Source organism: Ahaetulla prasina, chromosome 2 (assembly GCF_028640845.1).
Source record: "Ahaetulla prasina isolate Xishuangbanna chromosome 2, ASM2864084v1, whole genome shotgun sequence".
NCBI classification, from domain to species: Eukaryota; Metazoa; Chordata; class Lepidosauria; order Squamata; family Colubridae; genus Ahaetulla; species Ahaetulla prasina.
This window is the reverse complement of record NC_080540.1, coordinates 257,756,460-257,777,328: the sequence shown is the minus strand read 5'-3', so window position 1 is coordinate 257,777,328 and position 20,869 is coordinate 257,756,460. Positions and strand designations below refer to the sequence as shown.

Sequence of the window (20,869 nt, the reverse complement as noted above, 5' to 3'; positions counted from 1 at the left end):
AATTATTAAAAGCCATTATAGGAGACTATCTAATCCAGGGATCCCCAAACTGAGGCCCACTACAACAAATGGGCCATGCAAGAGGCGGATGAACACAGGTGCAAAGCTCTATCTGTGCGAGCAGCTGATGTGTGCACTCATGTGCAAGACTACATTTATACAAGGAGCGGGATCACATGTGCCCCACAGCATGCACAAATAGAGCTATGCAGGCTTGCCTGCACGTGCCTGCTGCTCACACAGAACCATCCCCTCTCCCCAACTGCTGGTCCGCCAGGCCAGAAAAGTTGGAGATCACTGAACTAATCATTAGACTATCTAATGTTCCATTATATTTATAAGCTCTTTGTTCATACATCTGACCACTCTTATAAGACAAGTTAAACATTTGTTGAATATGACAATGAAGGTAACAGTTGATGCTAACAGTTAATGGGGCTAGACTTCAATGTCTCTTCCAATAATTATTTCATTTACAATCTTCTGGAACTCTTATGGTCTCTAGCCATCAAACAGCCATTAAAAAAAACCCATATTTTCCTAAAAGTTGGGCTTTTCTAAAAAAAAATCACAATTATTTGACAGTAAAAGATTAATCTATATGCTTTATGGAGACATTCATAGTCTGGGATTAGAACCTCAAGCACAACCCAACATAACCCTTTCATATAAAGAAAAACACCATGTAGATAATGCTCTTTTTACGATCTTCCCCTTTTCATATAAGGAAGAGTGCAAGACCTTTGGGGTGTAGGAGTGAACATGCCTTAATCAAACCCCACCAACACATTCCCAGACTGATGTAAATTTCTTATGGCTATAGATATTACATTAACATTTACTTTAGACAGGGTATCATTATACTGTTTAAAGATTATGACTTTAAACAAAACTTTTAAACAGAATTATACTCAAATTGAGTATAAGGACTCATATTTTTATAGAACCAGTTTATTTTGTGGTTAAGGCAGCAGGCTAGAAAGCAGGAGACTGTGAGCATAAGTCCTGCCTTAGCCATGAAAACCAACTGGGTGACTTTGGGCCAGATACTCTCTCAGCTCTACCTACCTTCCAGGTTTGTTGCTGGAAGAAAAATAGGAGGAGAAAGGTATGTTGGATATTTTTGCCACCTTGAGTTAACTGTAAAAATAATAAAGGTGCCATACAAATAAATAAATTAAAAAAATATTAAAAGTGTGGCAACTAATAACACAGAACAAATACTTTTAGTGTTAAAACATTGTTTAAAATTTTACATCTGGCAAAAGTAATGCAATTCTTATTTGGAAGGCAGCTAAGATGGAATTATTCTGAAATATTTTTAACACTCATAGAGATGATTATATCTCTTTTTAAAGGTACTTTTGTTTCTGCTATTTTATACGCAAAATGCCAGGTGTCTTTGGATTCTGGTAGAATAGAAATAAATATCTAAAATAAGCAACCACAATTTTGCATGCTCTGAGCTGAAAAAGTAGATTACTTGCATTGTATTAAAAATTATCAGGGCAGATGGAGTAGAAAAGGAAGTTGGAGAGAGAGAGAAATGTGAGGGGATAGGGAAGAGGCAGTTAACTGAATAAAAAGAGGGAAAGAAAAAAAGACAAAGCAGTATATAGAAAAGGAAAGAAACATTGAAGACTTTGTGAAAATGTAAATTATCACTAGGTAAATAGGCCTGTATCTCTAAAGGGAAACATTTTGGAATTGTATCTTATGCTGTTTTATATGGTATATTATTGTGATATGAAATTTTAATTGCTTATAAAAAAACTGTAAATGAGAAAAACAATACAATAACGTCTCATGCCCAGGAACCAGTAAGAAAGAAGTAGTATATACTTATTTTGGTGTAATGGCAGTGAGAACTGTATATGCCTGTATGTATTTGTGTGTATACAAATACATACAGATGTATGTACACACATACACATAGATGATCATGTGCCACAAGTCATTGCTGAATCTTAGTTACTACATAGATTTCCTTCATGGTGATCTGACCCTAACCTTGCTTTTCAGAACTTCTAATAGTATAATCATGTACTATTATAACTTTCCATCCATGTATTAAATATGCATAAAATATATATGTATAAATATACACAAACACACGCATAACACAAATAGATATCCTCAAACTAAATGTAGAAGAAATTATGCCACTTCTGATCAAATAATTCTAGTTTCACCAACGGCACCTTGTTAATTTTTCATTGTATAGAGCAGGGGTCCCCAAACTTTTGGACCTCAGGGACCAGCAAGTCCATAATTTTAAATCCCGTGAACCACTAATATGAACCCAGCGCGCTGCTTGCTGAAGCGCCTGGACTCCCAGTGACGGGATGGGGTCCTTCAGGCACTGTCCCTCCTCTCTCTTTCTCCCACTCCCCCCCCCCTCAATCTTTCTCTCTCATTCTCTCTCCCCCCTTTCTCTCTCTCCCACTCATTCTCTCATCTCTTTCTCTCTCTCTCTCCCCACTCTTTCTCTCTCTCTCTCCCCACTCATTCTCTCATTCTCTTTCTCTCTCCCCTCCTTTCTTTCTCTCTCTCTCCCCCACTCTTTCTCATACGCCAGCCAGTGTCTTGGGGCTTAGAGGAAGTTAATCGTCCCCTGAGAGACTGAGGTGCAGGAGCACCAACAAGGGATGGAAGAAACTTGCAGCTTTGCAGCGCAGCCTCACCAGCTGGAATGAGGTAATGGTGCAAGGGGGGCGGTGGTGCAGGCAGGCCGAAGCAACGGATGGCGGGACCCCCAGGCTGTTTTTCCCCTGCTGTAGCTTCCTGTTGGCTGAACCCACCAGTGGCTGTCCCGCCCTCGCCCTCCCTTCCCAGTCACTCCTCACCTGGCAAGGGAAGGGGAGGGGAGGGGAGGGGGGAATGGAGATTTGCTTTATATTCCAGAATGGGAGCGAAGCTTTGTCTCTTGCTGGATCTTTCTCTCTCCCTCCTATTCTTTCACATAGGCCAGCCAGTGTCTTGGGGTTGATAGGAAGTCAAGTGTCTCCCTGAGAGACAGCGATGCAGGAGCACCAACAAGGGTCAGAAGAAATAGCTGCGAGCTCCAGCTCCTGCTCTGGAATATGGAGCGAATCTCCATTCCCCCCCACCCCTTCCCTTGCCAGGTAAGGAGTGACTGGGAAGGGAGGGTGAGGGGCAGGGACAGCCACTAGTGGATTCAGCCAACAGGAAGCTACAGCAGGGAAAAGAAACAACCCGGGGTTCCCACCACCCATTGCTTTGGCCTGCCTGCACCACCACCATCCCCCCACCTTGCACCATTACTTCATTCCAGCCGGTAAGGGCTGTGCTGCAATTACAAATTGTCCAAACCTCTCTCAACAGCAGATATTTACAGCCCCACCATGAGCTGCCTGGCCAGTCCCATCTTCCAGAGCTCTAGTCACAGGATTGGCCCATTGCTTATCTAAGAGCAACTCCTCCACCCGGGTGCACTGTGGACCACCATTTTCTCACGGAACACCAGTGGTCTACGGACCACCGGTTGGTGACCACTGGTATAGAGCACATGATGCATTTCTAATGATTTACTGGGTTTTCCTTATTTTTATTATACTTGTTAATTATTTGTTTTACAAGTAGCTTTCAGTTGTATGTTGTGACCCAGGTTCCTGGACTCGGACTCCTGGAGAAGGATGATTCAGAGAGTGAAGAGGAGGAGCTGGCAAGGCCTGCTTCCCCTGGGCCCTCTCCCTCCCTGGCACCGATCCAGGAGGAGGAGGAGGGGCTGGCAAGGCCTGATTCCCCCGGGCCTTCTTCTGATTTGGCAACGCCCCAAGAACAATCTTGGCTCGATGCGAGACTGCGCAGACATGACTGGCACGTGCAGCAGAGGAAGCTTTGGGACAGGCTCAGGGAATGATGAGTCACGGAGCGACACCCACAGGGGATAAAGCAGGAGGCGGAGCTTCTTGGCTTTTTGTGTTGGACAAAGAAGTGAATTTGCACGGGCAAACTGTTTCATGGATGGAAGAATCTGTTCGTGAGTGACTCTTGCTTTATCTATAATTTTCTAGTTATCTTCAGAGATTTTGGCAGGCGTGTGGGGAGATGTAGCCAGAACATCTCTGTGCCAGAAGGAATCCAGCAAGTGTAAATTACCTTGAAGAAGGCCTTGGACTGACTTTTTGTTGGAAGTATTGGGAGGGGGAAACAGAACATTGTATCTGATGCTTTTAAGAATTAATCTGTCCATTGACTGCACTGGCAACTGCACTGTACTGTACTGGCAACTGCACTGCTGGTCCTGACGTTATCTCTGGCCAAGTATTTAGAAACTGGCTGGAATCTTTACCAGGATCTTCAACCGGTCTTATCCCAGTCCACTATTCCGTCTTGTTCGAAGGCTTCCACCATTGTTCCACTGCCAAAAAAGTTCTCTATCAATAGCCTCAACAATTACAGACCAGTGGCACTCAATTTTATCATCATGAAGTGCATTGAGAAACAAATAGATCTATAGAGGATGCTATAGCTAGCATCCTTTATAGCTATCATTCTTCACACTGCTCTGACTCATCTGGAACAGCGGGGAGCGGGGAGCGGGGGGGCTACGTGCAAATGCTTTTTGTAGATTTTAGTTCTGCATTCTTTCACATAGACTAGTGTCTAAATTTATGGACCTTGGGCTTGGGCAGATTCTTATTCAATCTGCCTTTGGATTATGGATTTTCTGTCTGGCCGCTCTTAGAGGGTCAGATTAGGTAATCATACCTCCTCAGTCCTTATTCTTAACACTGGTACACAACAGGGTTGCGTGTTGAATCCCTTTACTCTATACTCTTTATGTGCGTGACTGCATTCCCACTCACACCAGTAATACTATTATTAAATTTGCAGATGATACAACAGTGGTGGGACTGATCTCCAAGGGGGGTGGGTGAGTCTGCCTATCGAGATGAGGTGGCCCAGTTGTTTTCATAGTGTGGAGAAAAATAACTTGGTCCTTAACACCAAAAAGACCAAGGAGCTTATAGTGGACTATAGATCAGACATCCAGCCCTTGCTTATCAATGGAGACCGAGTGGAACAAGTGGCCAGTTTTAAGTTATCATAAAAGAGGACCTCCTCACACTGGTCAAAAGGCCAGCAGAGATTATACTACCTGAGACTTCTCAGGAAACAAAAACTGAATGAAAAACTGGTGGTGATCTTCTACCGCTGCACCATAGAGAGTATTTTAACTTACTGCAGCTGTGTATGGTTTCACCAGTGGCATATTGTTAACTCTTCATTGTATACAGCATATGATGCATTTTTAATGGTTTACTGGGTTTCCCTTATTTTTATTATGCTTGTTAATTATTTGTTTTACAAGTGGCTTTCAGTTGTATCTGATGCTTTTAAGAATTAATCTGTCCATTGACTGTACTGGGAACCACATTGCACTTTTTAAAACAGTAAGAGAAAAATAATAATAGCAACATCTTTGTTTTCTTCCATAATACATTTTAACACCTTAGCCTGTTTTGTTAACATAATTTAAGCAAATATGAATATAATTTTTACATTATGTTCACAGCACTCCCCCGTTCAGATGTTGAAAATTCACACTAGCGGTATTCTACTATTCATTCAGTTTACACTGCTTATATTTTCTGAAAAATCACGAAACTGTACTCAATTTTTCAACTAATTTTTCTTGGTTAAAGTCTAAAACTGCAATTAAACTAAGCAAGCTGATACAGAATAAGTGACATTTTAAAAGATGTGAACCAGACTGATATAATAAAAACTGAACAATCAATAGCAAGGTAAAGAACAGTGAGCTCTGAGCAGACTACAGGAATACTCTTCATTAAGTTGGTGAAAACAGAACAGAGAAGCCTAGTAAGCAAGACCATTCCCTCACCAGTTATGTTTCTCCAAAAAAAGTACCCAGCTGCCATGAGGATGCCACCTTTGCAAGATACATGAGAGGAAAATGGGGAAAAATAATCATAAGAGGATGACCATACGCTCTAGAATCTTAATTCCCAATTCTCCTAGATTCAGTATTTCAATATTTGCAACTTAATCATCTGTGGCTTTATGCTGGAATGGAACCACATATAATGAGGGCAACCTGAATTGTCCTGTCAGGCGTCTTCCAAGGAAAGCTAAGAAACTGTGGAGTTACCTGAGGAGGAGGAGAAAAAGGGGAAGGGGAGGGACAGCGAGAGTGAGAGGAGAAATGTGGGAGCTGTTTGGAAGAGAACAATGTGACTAAAAATCACAGAAATATGTGGACTTAGACTAAAAGAATGCTAGTTTGAATGTCAAAGTGAAAACTGTGCTAGAAAATGAAGATGAGAGAAAAATAATGGGTAATGTGTATTTTGAAAAGAAAATGCAAAAAGAACAAAGAATGGTCAAGATTAATAGTGTAAACATTAATGATTAATAAGAGCTCTGCTAAGAGTGAATAGAATATAGAAATTTGCTTTATTGAGTGCATGAACAAAGGCTGCATCTATGCATTAGAACAGGGATGTGAAACTCGATTTCATTGAGGGTTTCATCATGGTTGTGTTTCACCTCGGGAGGACTGAGAGGGCATACCCAGGGTGGGAGTGGCCAGCTCGAAGTCACTCATATCGGACCGCCTGTGGTGGCCCGAGCACTCTGCCAGAGAAAACGAGCAGAGCTCCTGAACTCCATTTTCAACTGTGATGCCTCCTATAACCCTCTGCCAGCAAAAACGGAGCTTGGAGGGCCACATGTGGCCCTCCCAAGCTCTGTTTTCACTGGTAGAGATACCATAGGCCATTCTTTTGCTGTTTCCAGGGCAGCCTGGTGGGCCAGATCTAAGCACTCCGCGGGCCGGATCCAGCACCCGGGCTTTGAATTTGACACCCCTGCATTAGAAGCTTTCATATCACCACTAGTTGTAGAGAAGGTAGATTCCTCTTATACTTGCCAAGGATAGTCACAAAACTAATAAGAAGTCCATCTCTATAATTGCTACTGTTCCAAGAGGAACATTATCCTATCTTTTCTCTAGAAGCTCAAGGCAATATATATGGCAACTCCCCCTTTGCTTTATTTTAACAAGAAACCATTGAATTGGTTAGGCTAGGAAAGCATAACTACATCAATATCACTGCCTGAACTCCAGTGGAACTTAAACTAGTTCCTTCAACCTCAACCAATCATCTCAACCAGAGTTTATGAAAAAATACGAGCACTACTATAAGCAGTTACTGTACATCTATGCATTTTCTAAACTGTAGAGGAAATGGCGTTTGATCCCGGACAATATCTTTCTGTGAAATATTGGAAATAATATTATCTTAATTTAATTTGGTAAAGTTTTTGAAAAAATTCTACTAAGAAAAAGATAGTCTTCTTCAAATCAAGCTCAATTTCATAGGATGCAGGTGGGCTTATTACTATTATTATTAATTTTAATGGGGTTTTTTACGGTTTTAATGTATTTTAATTATGGGCCAAATTTAATAAGTTTTTAATACTGGTTTTAATTGTATTGTATTTATTTATTGTTGGTTTTGTCTGGCTGTAAACTGCCCTGAGTCCTTCGGGAGAAGGGCGGTATAAAAATTAACTAATAATAATAATAATAATAATAATAATAATAATAATAATAATAATAATAATAATAATAATAATAATAATAATAAAAAAAAAATTCTTTTATATAAGAAAAGGGAAAGGAAAAAAATGGAACAGATAACCCTGAATTTTAAAAAACATCAAATATATTCTTTCTGACCTATGAATAAAAGCAAAGAACAAGCAAATATTGTTCTATTTTGATCTGTCTCTTGAAACAATTAAAAAAAATGAATATCAGATTTGGGAGGTTGGTATTCTATGGTCCTAGAGTTTACCTGAATCACTGAGGTGCCAAAGATAGTGAGACTCAGTAAGAGCCTTGAAAAAGTAACAGGTTTTATTTGTATAAAGAAGAGCTCAGTAAATTTATTCCATATATATATATAAAAGCATTCAAGGAAAAAAACCACATCTAGGAAAATGTGTCTAGGATCTTATACACTCATTTAGCCAATCAGAGACAAAAGAATTGCTTGTGCTATTCTACATTAATGCTGGTGAGTCACCTAGAAACAAACTTCAGCTCTTAAGCAGTGGATTTGCCTGTTACAAAGAGACACAGCAGCTCTGGCTGCCTTTTATATCCTGTGGGGTGTGGCTCCATGACTCAGCACTTCCTAGGCCTCCCCCACCCTTGCTTCTGTTGTTCCCTCCTCTCCTGCCTACGAAACCAAGCCTGATTGCCATCAGCTGGGTCTGCAGGCATGGCCTGGGGGGGGGGAGGAGAGACAGGGGATGGAGGCCTCGTTATCTCTTCCACCTGGCCTGTTTCTGGCTCCTGGAGCTGAGCCAGGCAAGCCGGTGCTCCCGAGGTAAGTCCTGACGGCCCTTCCCCCTCACTGTCCAAGTCACTTTCTGGCACCAGGCCCGGCTCGGGGGGCGCAGACACAACAATTAATATTGTATGTATCTTTTATTTTTGAGATTTTTTTCATTTGAATAATCCATCCATCCATCCATCCATCCATCTATCTATCTATCGGGAAATCTGAACCGGTTTACTACCAGTTCGCTGGCTGCGCATGTGCACTGTGCGCGCACATGTGAAGTGCGCACCAGGCATCAAATGCAAGGTGTGCACATGCCCGCGCAGTGCACACCAAAAGGAAGCATGGGGTAAATAGAACAGCGTGTGCAGAGGGGTGTAATCAGCTGTGGTGCGCAATCTCTTTTTTTACTTTTAAAAGCATTTTTTTACAACCTATTAGGCCAAATAGGTTGGAAAAAAATGCTTTTAAAAGTTCAAAAAATGCTCTGAAGATCGTGTGGCTCAGCTGTGATCGTCAGAGCCTTTTTTTAACCTTTTAAAAGCATTTTTTACAACCTATTCAGCCAAATACAGTAGGTTGTAAAAAAATGTTTTTAAAAGTAAAAAAAAAAGGCTCTCACGATCAGGCAGCTCAGCTGGGATCGTCAGAGCCTTTTTTTAACCCTTCAAAAGCATTTTTTTACAACCTATTCAGCTGAATAAGTTGTAACAAAGTGCTTTTAAAAGTAAAAGAAGGCTCTGACGATCGCACGGCTAAGCTGTGATCATCAGAGCCCTTTTTTTTACCTTTTAAAAGCATTTTTTAAAAGAAGTGGCAAACAGGAAAGAGCCAACCAGGAATTGGGTGGGCATGGGCGGGCTGGGCCACCCATCACTACTGGATTGATTGATCCAGTTTGAACCGGGAGCATTTCACCCTTGATATATATATAAGGTTATATAAGTTTATCTGTCCTTGTTTTTATTAAATTTCACTAATAACACATTTATCTTCCAGTAAAAAGGTAAAGGTTCCCCTCGCACATATGTGCTAGTCGTTGCTGACTCTGTCCGAAGACGTCTCCATGGTCATGTGGCCGGCATGACTAAACGCCAAAGACACACGGAACGCTGTTACCTTCCCACCAAAGGTGGTCCCTATTTTTTCTACTTGCATTTTTATGTGCTTTTGAAACTGCTAGGTTGGCAGAAGCTGGGACAAGTATCGGGAGCTCACCCCATTACACGGCAGCACTAGGGATTCAAACTGCTGAGCTGCCGACCTTTCAATCGACAAGCTCAACTTCCTAGCCCCTGAGCCACCGCGTCCCATCTTCCAGTAAGAAAGGTGAAAACAAAATGAGGCACTGCATGACGAGCATAATTCTTTTTGTAGTATCTGAAAACAAAACATTGTTTAGTAACCACAAAACCTACTTTTTGAATTCAGAAATCAAGTGACTTGGGGGAAAATCCATCACTTTCAAAATGTTCCTGGAAACCACAACTATTATTTTACAGAAGTTTTTGATATACTCTTTTTTTACAGAATGAAGAAGTTATGGCCATAAAAACAAGATTTTGCTTTGCCCTAAGGTTGTATCTTCCTTTTTTTGGTCTGAATAGATATCAAAATAAAAGGTTATAAATAAAGTTGGATGCTAAATGTTGAAGCAGATCTTTTTTAAAAAAATTGGACATTTGAAAACAGCTTCCCAGATAATAAATCCAACTATCCTTTGCAGTTAACCTTCTATGTCCCATAAGGGCATGTAATTTGGAATAATATTGCTGGTATTTTTGTTAGTTCACTAGACTTCAAAATTGAAGAAACAAACCTCTTCCAACAGCTGAGTAAAGATCAGCCAGTGCCAAGTTAACAGAATAACAGAGTTGGAAGGGACTTTGGAGGTCTTCTAGTCTAAACATCCTATTCAAGCAGGATACCTTATACCAAATGGCTGTCCAATCTCTTTTTAAAAACCTCCAATGACAGAACTCCCACAACTTTTGGAGAGAAGCTGTTCTAGTGGTTAATTGCCTTAACTGTCAATAATTTTTTTCTTAAATCTAGATTGGTTCTATCCTTGATTAGTTTCTATCCTTTGCTTTTTGTCCTGTTTTGGAGAATAGGTTGACCCCCTTCTTCTTTGTGGCAGCCCTTCAAATATTGAGACATTTCTATGATATCACACCTAGTCCTTCTTTTCATTAGACCAACTCCTGACACCATTCTTCATATGTTTTAGCTTATAGTTCCCTTATCATTTTTATTACTCTTCTCTCTACTCTGTATTAGAATCTCAACATCTTTTTGATATCATGGAAACCAAAAGTGGATGCAATATTCCAAGTGTGGTCTTGCCAAGGCATTATAAAGCGGTACTAACACTTCACATGATCTTGATTAATATTAATCTATTATGAACACATGATTAATATTAATTAAATAAATCACCTGCTGAAATTCACATAACTGTAGAAAAATTAATATATTTACATTTGGATGCTTATTAATAAGGGATTAGAAAAGCATGAACTAAATGAACCAGGGTTCATGATTTATACACAAAACAAATTTGGGCTACCTCAAGAACATGAATTTGATTACTGAATAACCCCATTTATGGATGCTCTTTGCTAGTTATACAGTATCAGTATTGCTTTTGGCATGCTGGGTGGGGTTATTTTGGACTGGAGAGATCAGAAAGGGGAAAAAAATAACAACTCACATTCTCAGTTCCTAGTTGCATGACTGATGTTTAAATATAGCTCTCAGACTCACTCCATTGTTGAAGAGACACATCTAGCAGTGGTTGAAAATGACATGAAAAAATAAGGAAAAGGAACATATGTAAATTTGGAGGGGAAGAGAAGGCACCATGTTTAGTTTTGTATTAAAACCTTATTTTAGCCTCCTGAGAAAAACTATGTCCTGATGTTTTTTTTATATTTACAATATATAGAGAGAGATAATTCAACACAACGACGTTTATCACTTATTTAATTCTCTCATTCAAACAGTGGCATTTTCAGGACAGGAGTTTGGGGAAAAACTCCAGTCCCATTCAACAGAATGAGAAGACCCCCAAATGTAGCCAAATTAAGCCCGCAGAAGAAATGTGGGCATAGCAAATGTCTCCGATGGGACCCTCCCTAAGTTCTTGGGCAGTAAAGGCAATGTGTGAGAAATGTACTGTTAGGCTGCAAGATTCTGTTAATGTAATCTGACAAAACTAGAACTTCTGAGTTTGCTTCTTGACTGGTCCAGCTCAGAAGGCTGACAGAAGACAGGCAGAAGAACGTTAGAATAGTCCTTCTAAACTGCACTACTTTCAACTGTGTTAGATGTTGACTTGAACGGTCTCATTTGTAGGGTTAACAGTATTCTCATATGTGAGCTTCTGTTAGATGAGAATGTGTTTTTGTAGATCTACATGACATTCTGAAATAATTAAGATTTCCAGCTAAATGACACATATCTGAAATAATGCTCTTTAAAACATTATTATTTATTTTTCCAGATATAAACCAGTTCCCAATAATACTGTTAATATTGATTTTTAATGGTTTTAAATAGATATCTCACATCATTTCAGCTCCCAGTCAAGCTGAATTTCATTTCATAATGTTCCAAATGCTCTACAGTAAGGAACAATGAGATTTTGAACTTAAATTTCCAAATGTGCATGCATCAACATAAATCTCAGAAAGAAATTCTTGAATCAAATACTCCATCTTTGTTCTTACTTTTTTCTTTATTGATTAAATTTTAATTTTTTGCTTCCTCAAACACCCTTCAAAAAAACCCAACATGAACTTACTCCACCTACTTTGTGAGTTCAGGATAAAAATATAGGGAGCAAAGGCTTTCTTTGTTTTGAATTCCCTCTAGTAGAACCCTCAAAACAATTCAATTTTTTTCTGTTGGAATATAAGACACTTGAATAAAGTCACATTTTAACTGGGGCTGTTACAGGGGTGAAATCCAGCAGGTTCTGACAGGTTCTGGAGAACCAGTTAATGCAAATTTTGAGCAGTTCGGAGAACTGGTAGCGGAAATTTGGAGTAGCTCAGAAAACCGACAACCACCACCTCTGGCTGGCCCCAGAGTGGGTAGGAAATGGGGATTTTGCAATATCCTTCTCCCAGGAGTGAGGTGGGAATGGAGATTTAGCAATATCCTTCCCCTGCCATGCCCACCAAGCCACGCCCACAGAACCGGTAGTAAAAAAAAATGGATTTCACCACTGGGCTGTTACATTTCAAGCTCAGAATAAAGTGTTTTGTGTACATACCTATTACTCAGACAATAGACATGTTTAACTCTAGACCTTATTTTGGGTTTGCAGCCAAGAAGGGTTCACAAGATGTGAAGATTATGAAATAACACTATAGTACTGATTGGATTGTATATATGAATAGGCTGAATCCCCCTTTTTCCTTGATAAAAAGGAAGATTTTATATTATGTAGAAAGAATACATGTCTGTCTGTCTATCTATCTATCAGTCAATCATCTTCATCAACTTTAGAAAAAAAGCAGGAAGGAACTAACAGATAGTGGACTGGAATATGTGTTTCCTGTGCTAAATGTACTAATTTGATTGCATTATTCATGTCCATATATCTCATTATTTCAATATTTTCTAGATCTAGAAAAGCAGTCTAAAAATGTTCCAGATCTGGCTTGGCACAATAGAGAACATTCTACAGTAGAAAAAAAAATCCCTTTGTAAAAAAAAGCTGTGCAATGGCTTAGAATGCTACTACCTGTCCCCATACTATAGTATGATATACTAGCCTACCCAGTTTTAACATTTCTGGATATGATGAACAGATCCCAGAATTTTTAGCCAAAGACATATTGATTGAGGAATTCTGGGAATTGATATTTACATGTCAACAAAGTATTCAGCATGTGGAAGGCTTGTATCACATATATTGACATTTCCAATTTGTTCTACTGGTTAAGGCACCAGGCTAGAAACTAGGAGACTGTGAGTTCTAGTCCTACCCTAAGCAAGAAACCTGGCTGGGTAACTTTGGGCCAATCATTCTCACTCACTTCACAAGAGTGTTGTAGAGAAAATAGAAGGAGGAAGGAGTGTTAGGTATGTTTGCTGCCTTGAGTTATTTATAAAAATAATAAAGGCAGGATAAAAACATCTAAAGAGAAATAAAAATAAATAAAATTGATGATTAAAAATACATGGAACACTGTAGATCTAAATCTTCGAGATACAACTCAACTCAACTCAACTCACAGTTCATACCAAAGAATAAATTCTTGAATTAAATTCAAGCTATGAAATAATTCTATGAGCACTTCCTTTGCCTTCATTAATACAAAAAAGAGAAATAATATACAAATAACCAGAATCTCATATATGAATGACAATGCAGCATTCCATTCTGACTACAAGGGAAGATGAAGATATCACAAGATATTCCATGCTCAAGAATAATTGAAAACCTCTCTTTAAATGATGACAACAGGTGGTACTGTTAATAAAAAGTCTAATAAATTATATTAGGTAGTGATGCAATGAACAGATTGTCAAGAGTACTACAGTGTTTTATAGATCTGTCTAGATATATAAAAACACATCGGTATGATTATTTAGTTTCTGCACGTAACAGATGCACACACACACCCCTATATATAAACTTTGCAATGTTTTTTCACTTGTATGTGTTCCTCTTAAGCATTCTAGAAATTAAATGGATTATATTAGATAAACTGCAGAATTTTAACTCATTTGTACCCCAGCAACAAGTGACATGTATCTATTACTTATACTTAGGAAACATCTGCAAGATGGTAGGTTATTCAGCCAAGTGTTAAGTATACGTGTCTACCATCATCTGACTGGAAGAGTGAAGAATCTCTTTTTGATTTAAAGAAAAAGTAACCAAAACAACAATTCTTTTAAATAAAGATATAAATGCAGCAAAACAAGGAAACTGTAAAAGTTGCAGGTTTTTGTAAACAGAACTTTTCACTTCCTAGAACAAATAACAACATTCACTTTGAAAAGATAACTGCCTGAACAACAGTAATTTACACAGCTTTTAAACTGTACTTATTTATAGAACTCCAAGTGTGTGTAGACAGGTCTTAAGCTATGTCCCACCATTTAAAATATGTTAACCCATAAAGTAAACCTACAGTGACATGTCCTGGTCTATATATTTAGGAAAGCTGACTTAGTCACATTCATTTCAGTAGTGATGTTGAACAGTTCCTACTGGGGAAAAAAATATCCCCAAGGAACAAAGGAACCGTGCATCCGACAGCCACTCTTTGCCCCACCTCCCAAAACTACTTTCTAAAATTTACAAGTCAATGCTGTGGTAATGTTGATGGAGAAGATGTTATCTTTATTTATATTTGGGGAGGGGATTTATAAAATTAAGTGCAAGAGTTGCACAAACTCAACACAATTATTTTACCTATTCCCTGCAAAATGCACCATCAGAGATTATTAATCAGTCAGAAAATCTGGTGATATAATGGAGAAGGAGAGCCTGCAAAGATTATTGGAATATGAAACTTAATATTGTTTAATTTTGACTGGATTGTTCCCCTTCTATAATTTGATACCTATAGATCTAGTAAACTCTTACTTAGAAAATACACTAAGCATAAATTGTATCTAATTGATTTTATTACCTTCTTTAATTTCCAATCTGGAGATGTGATAGTTCTTTGTCTTTGTCTCTAGATAATGCTGGTTCTTTGGATTAAGAAACAGAAATGAGAATCACCCGCTAAAGTTGGTCATGACTAGTGGAATAAAACCCAAATAGTTTCCAAATGTCTTGTATTATTTTTAATTAAATTTATTTTACCTGCATTTTGATTTCTTGCTGATCTTTGATAATGTATGATATTCAATTTTGAAGAAACTAATTATTAAAATGAGATATATGAACATATTTTTGCATGTAATTAAGACAGTACAGCATATAAGAGTTTCGATAGGAAATTCTAACAAATCCCTCAATGGGAATTATTTGGCTAATCCCCAGTGTATTTCTCTAAACGTAACCATAGATAGTGCATGTATAATAAATAAATATGGTAATTTTCTATTATGATAACTGGCAAGAGGGAGAAATTGAAAACATTTTCTCTTTGTGGAGCCAGTTCCCTATCAAAATAATTATTGTGCCAGCATAAAGAGCAAAAGCAGATCCTACAAACAGCATCACCAATTTCTCTACAGTCTCCAACAGTGCAATTTTTCATTCATAATATATAGACAGCCCTGTTCCTTTCTTACTGAAACATCTTTAATTTGGGCATCATACAGTGAAAGATTTATTCCAGAAATTCTGAGCTATCATTCCAAGTTAAGCATTTCTGTTCATTGCTGTTGAAGTAATAAGCAATCTGTCAAGCAAAAGATAAAGGCTCACCTTATAACAAACTCATGGCTGTCAATCTCTTTTCCACACCCGCTATCCAGAAGGATGCCAGAATTTCCTACAACAGCACATGTCTTAAATCGACGGTTCTTCATTGGAGAAACTTCAGGAAGGAGGCGATGCAAATCCTGAGAAATATTTAGTGTACGGCGTCTGTCTAGCACATAGTGGATTACATCTCCAGGTTTGAAACTGCTTTTGACGACCGAGATGTCCCTTTCGGCATCCAAGAATCGAAGAATATTCTTCCTGCATTATAAACAAGAAGGCAAATGTATTGTACCTCTTTAAGAACTTAAGGAAATTGTTGTTGGATGATGCCCGGAGCACAAGAAAACCCATTGCTCATATATCACTTCTGAAAGATGTATTTCAGAAGATGATCTATTACTTTTGGGAAAACTCATTTCCGAACTTGTATGGTCACTTCAAGATACTTCATACTTTAATTGCCTAATTCAAATGTCAGATAAAGTCTCTACTGTACATCAGGAAGAAATAGGAAATCAACATTTAGGGCAGAGAAGGAAATAATTAAAAAAAATCTAAGACTCTGATTTTCATTGATGCCCTTGTTTGAATTTTATATACTCCCCCTTTTCTGCAAATCCTCCATTTCTATCATCAAATAGATTCTAGTATTCAACAAGTTACTATTCAAAGGATGGAAACATTTGTCCTTTTTTCAGCAAAATATGACACCTCTTAACACATACAGTGAAAAATAATTATCTGTGAACTTTATAAAATTATAACAAAATTACATTTGGAAACCTAAGATTAAAAATCACAATGTAATTTTGAAATTTCATGTCCAGCTCCCAATTTTACTGATTTTTTTAATCAACGAAGAAATCAATACTTTTAGTAGAAAAATTAGTTTCAATCTTATCTGTAACAAAGTAATTCTACACAAAAAAAAACACAATAAAGAACTTTCATTTAACAAATCAGTTTCAGATAACATACTAAATTATAGCTATATATGCTTATCTTAATAAAAGTTAGGCCAAGATGGTGAGTGAAGAACCTCTGTTTCCAATAGATGGTTATTTATTTATTTATTTATGAATATGTACAAGGAAACAAGTAACAGTATAAATATAGACTTGGACACATAAAAAAAATTGCGCAAAAAAGGATATAAATAGGCAAAAGATAGCCATAAACACATAGAATGATTACATATAATTGGGAACAGTAGGACAGGGACGGTAGGCATGCTGGTGCACTTAAGCATGCCCTTAGGGACTTCTTAAGAAACATCATAGCTCCACGGTAGATAGTTTGCGGTAAAAGGTATGGCTATTAGAGAAACTAACAACAGGATCAGGTAGAGTGTTCCAGACATTTACTACTCTATTGCAGAAATCATATTTCCTACAATCAAGATTAGAGCAAATTACATTGAGTTTAAATCTATTAATAGCCCTTGTGTTATGGTTGAAATTAAAGTACTCGTTTACAGGTAGAACGTTTTGATAAATAATCTTATGAACTAAGCATAGGTTGGAACGTAAATGATGTAGTTCGAGGCGATCTAGACTTAAAATTTCAACCCTGGGTGTATACGGAATTTTATTTCGAACAGAAGCTTTAAGAACTCTTCTAGTAAAGTATCTCTGGACCCTCTCTAATGTATTGATGTCTGAAATACAGTGAGGGTTCAGACAGGTGAGCAGTATTCAAGAATAGGTCTTGCAAAGATTTTATATGCCCTAGTTTGGAGTATAGCGTTTCCAGAGAGAAAACTTCGTAAAATAAGATTTACAACTCTTAATGCCTTTTTTGCAATGATGTTACAGTAAGCTCTGGGACTTAGATCTTTTGAAATGAATACTCCTAGGTCTTTGTGTGGGTCAACTTTTAGATCATTTCCAGCCAGCAAATATTTGATATTCTTATTTCTATTGCCAATGTGCAGGACTGAGCATTTGTTAGCAGAGATTTCTCATGTTTTCAGGCCCAACTCCACATCTGTGTACATTGATGTACACAAATGACAAAAGAAAAGTCATTTTAAAGTACTTTTTCTAGGACAGTTGTGAAAGATCTGTTTAAAGGTCAGTTGTCGAGTCAGATCCATGAGGAAATGACATCATTTTGATACTAGAAACTCTACCTCTCATCCTGGCCAAGTCTAGATGCTGACAAACGCAAGCCAATTGTAAAAAGCAAATAATACCCCGAATACCTGTTCCTAACAAGAAAAAATTCTTTTCTCCTCTGCTTTGGGAATGGATTTACTGTAAGCTGCTCTTACTGCTTTCTTTGAAGCAGTATGCACTGTGTGGCTATTTCTTGGGGACAAGATTTGGGATAGAGCAATGAGATTAGTGAATAGAAAACACAAATAATGTCTTGGAGGAGCAAAGAGGCTTCTGCTGAAGTTGAGAGTTTTCGGCATTCTGTAAAATATACAGGTAGTCCTTGACTTAACAACAGTTCATTTAGTGACCGTTGAAAATTACAACAGCACTGAAAAAAGTGACTTATGACCATTTTTGCGCACTTATGACCATTTCAACATCCCCAGGATCACGTGGTCAAAACTCATATGCTTTGCAACTGACTCATATTTATGACGGTTGCAGTGTCCCAGGGTCATGATTACCTTTTCTGACCTTCTGGCAAGCAAAGTCAATACGGAAGTCAGATTTACTTAACAACTTGTGTTACTAACTTAACAACTGTATTAATTTACTTAACTACTGTGGTAAGAAAGGTCGTAAAATGGGGCAAAATTAACTTAAATTTTTGGCTTAGCAACATAAATTTTGGGCTCAATTGTGGTCATAAGTTGAGATTGCTTGTACTGTACTGGATATCAAGGACTGTAAGGCTCTTTCTCTGCACATCTGCACAATATCCCCTCCTCATTTCTCCAATATAGCCTTAACTGAACGAGAGAAAGAAAGAAACTTGCAAATTACATGCAGAAATCCTTGATGCTTCACAGTGTGGAAGAAGTTCTTCAAAAACGCCACACACAGACAATACAGCAAGATTTCATTTATAAATGTGGCTGGTGAGATCAAACCAGGCATTCTAGAATGGGTATGGGGTGCATTTGGTTTGATTGGCAGATGAAATGCATGAGGGTGAGACAGAAAATAAGCTGTGTTTTCTTTCAAATTGACTACTGAAGTATTTATTTTATATAGATTTAAATGATCAACAATTGCATCACAATATCCAGAAAAGTAGCAAAACTGATAGCTAAGCACAGATTCACACATTAATTCAAGAGGGGAAGATAGCAATTTTCTGTAAGACCGTTCCAAAAGTAATTGCAGAGTGAGCTTATGGTTTCAAATAGATGCAATTCTTTTCAAGTACCTTCAGCACAAGTGTGTCTCTAAAGGCAGCAGGAGATAAATTCAACTCAGAAACTTGACCTTTATGCATTTAAAATACTAAAGCCACAGGCAGTCCAACTCTTATTTCTTAAGAAAAAACCTGTATGAGAGCAATCTAAACCTATGGAAAGAGCTTTGGGTAGAAAGGTTTCAAGAGATTATGACCATTGCAATATCCCCATGGTCATGCGATCAAAATTCAGATGCTTGACAATTAACTCATATTTATGATGGTCACAGTCAGAGGTGATCCAGCAGGTTCTGACAGGTTCTGGAGAACCAATAATGGAAATTTTGAGCAGTTCGGAGAACCAGCGAATACCACCACTGGCTGGCTCCAGAGTGGGGTAGGAATGGAGATTTGGCAATATCCTTCCCCCAGGAGTAAGGTGGGAATAGAGATTTGGCAGTATCCTTCCCCTGCCACACCCACCAAGCCATGCCTACAGAACCAGCAATAAAAAAATTTGGATTTCACCACTGGTCGCAATGTCCTGGGGTTATGTGATCACCTTTTGCCGCCTTCTGACAAGCAAATGGGGAAGCCAGATTCACTTCACAATTATGTTAACAACTGAGGTGATTCACTTAACAATTGTGTCAAGAAAAGTCATAAAATGGGGCAAAATTCACCTAACAACTGTCTCACTTAGCAACAGAAATTTTGGGCGCGATTGTGGTGATAAGTCAGTTTGAATCCTAGCTCTACTCGTAACTGCCTACAGAAGGAACTTTGGAAACAGCTTCATGTTGGTTTATTGGTTAATCTATCCCAGTCAGTATTCTGGAAGGCAGTGTTCCTTCATGAATTCAGGCAAATTGATGGTCCCCCTTCTACCATGGATCAAATGTTTGTAGGTATCCCATTATAAAGCTTTTCTTTTGAAAAAATGTTTGCTATAACTTAGCACTGAACACGAAATTGTGTTTTCCAATATGCTCCTCAGTATATTTCTGAATCATATAAGTGAATTTGTGCATGCTTAGCCCAGGATGATAGAGAAGTCTGAGCAGAAACTAATCTTTGCCAAGGACCTCTGAAAGATAAAACAACATGAGGAATACTTCCTTGATTACTTTTAGATACACACACTCAAAAATGGTCTTAGATTTCCATGACGGCAGGCCAGTGAGTCACCTTTCAGGCACAGTTATGTGCCCCAAGAGGCTGTCTAAGATGTGTTATCTCTTCAAGCACAGCAAACAACCTGCCTACCTGATAAATGTGCCATCTTTTAGAAAGATCTGTCTAACTTGACAGTTATTCCTTTCCTAGCCTGTAGCCTTTTAGTAATTAACCTCATACTTGGAACTCAGTTTCAAAGCTATCATCTCCAATGGCTTATTGTTTATCTCATGTAAGGAATGGGCAACCTTTTAGTAGCAGGACATATTCAATAGGTTTTTCTGGAGAAATAAAGATTGCATCCACGGATGTTGATGCAAGAGAGTTGGGGCAATGTCATACATGAAGATAGGAATGTTTAATGCACGTGTGAATGGATGGAGTTTTTCTTTAAAATAAATTTAAAAAACACCATATGAAGCCTAGTTTAGGTTTGATGGCAGCCAACCACAGTACAATCTTACGGTGTTTCCTCTCCCGGAATTTCCCAGACAACGTGGCTATCGCTCAAATTTCTGGAAGTTAAAGTACATACTCAGTCCACAAAAGGTGAATTGTGAAAAATTTAGTAAAGACAATGAATAAACGACCACGTGGTAGTGGCTAACAACTTATAGTGGGGGGGGGG

At 38.2% G+C, this 20,869-nt stretch overlaps 1 protein-coding gene across 2 annotated transcripts in view; it reads right to left on the bottom strand.

Moving 5' to 3' along the window:
• The window catches only part of ST8SIA4 (ST8 alpha-N-acetyl-neuraminide alpha-2,8-sialyltransferase 4), a 101,579-nt gene that overhangs the window by 54,526 nt on the left and 26,184 nt on the right, over positions 1-20,869 (bottom strand). For both annotated transcript variants that reach the window (XM_058171814.1, XM_058171815.1), the window contains one exon: positions 15,748-16,005. In XM_058171814.1, the coding sequence (XP_058027797.1) occupies positions 15,748-16,005 (258 nt within the window). The remainder of the gene's footprint in view (positions 1-15,747; positions 16,006-20,869) is intronic.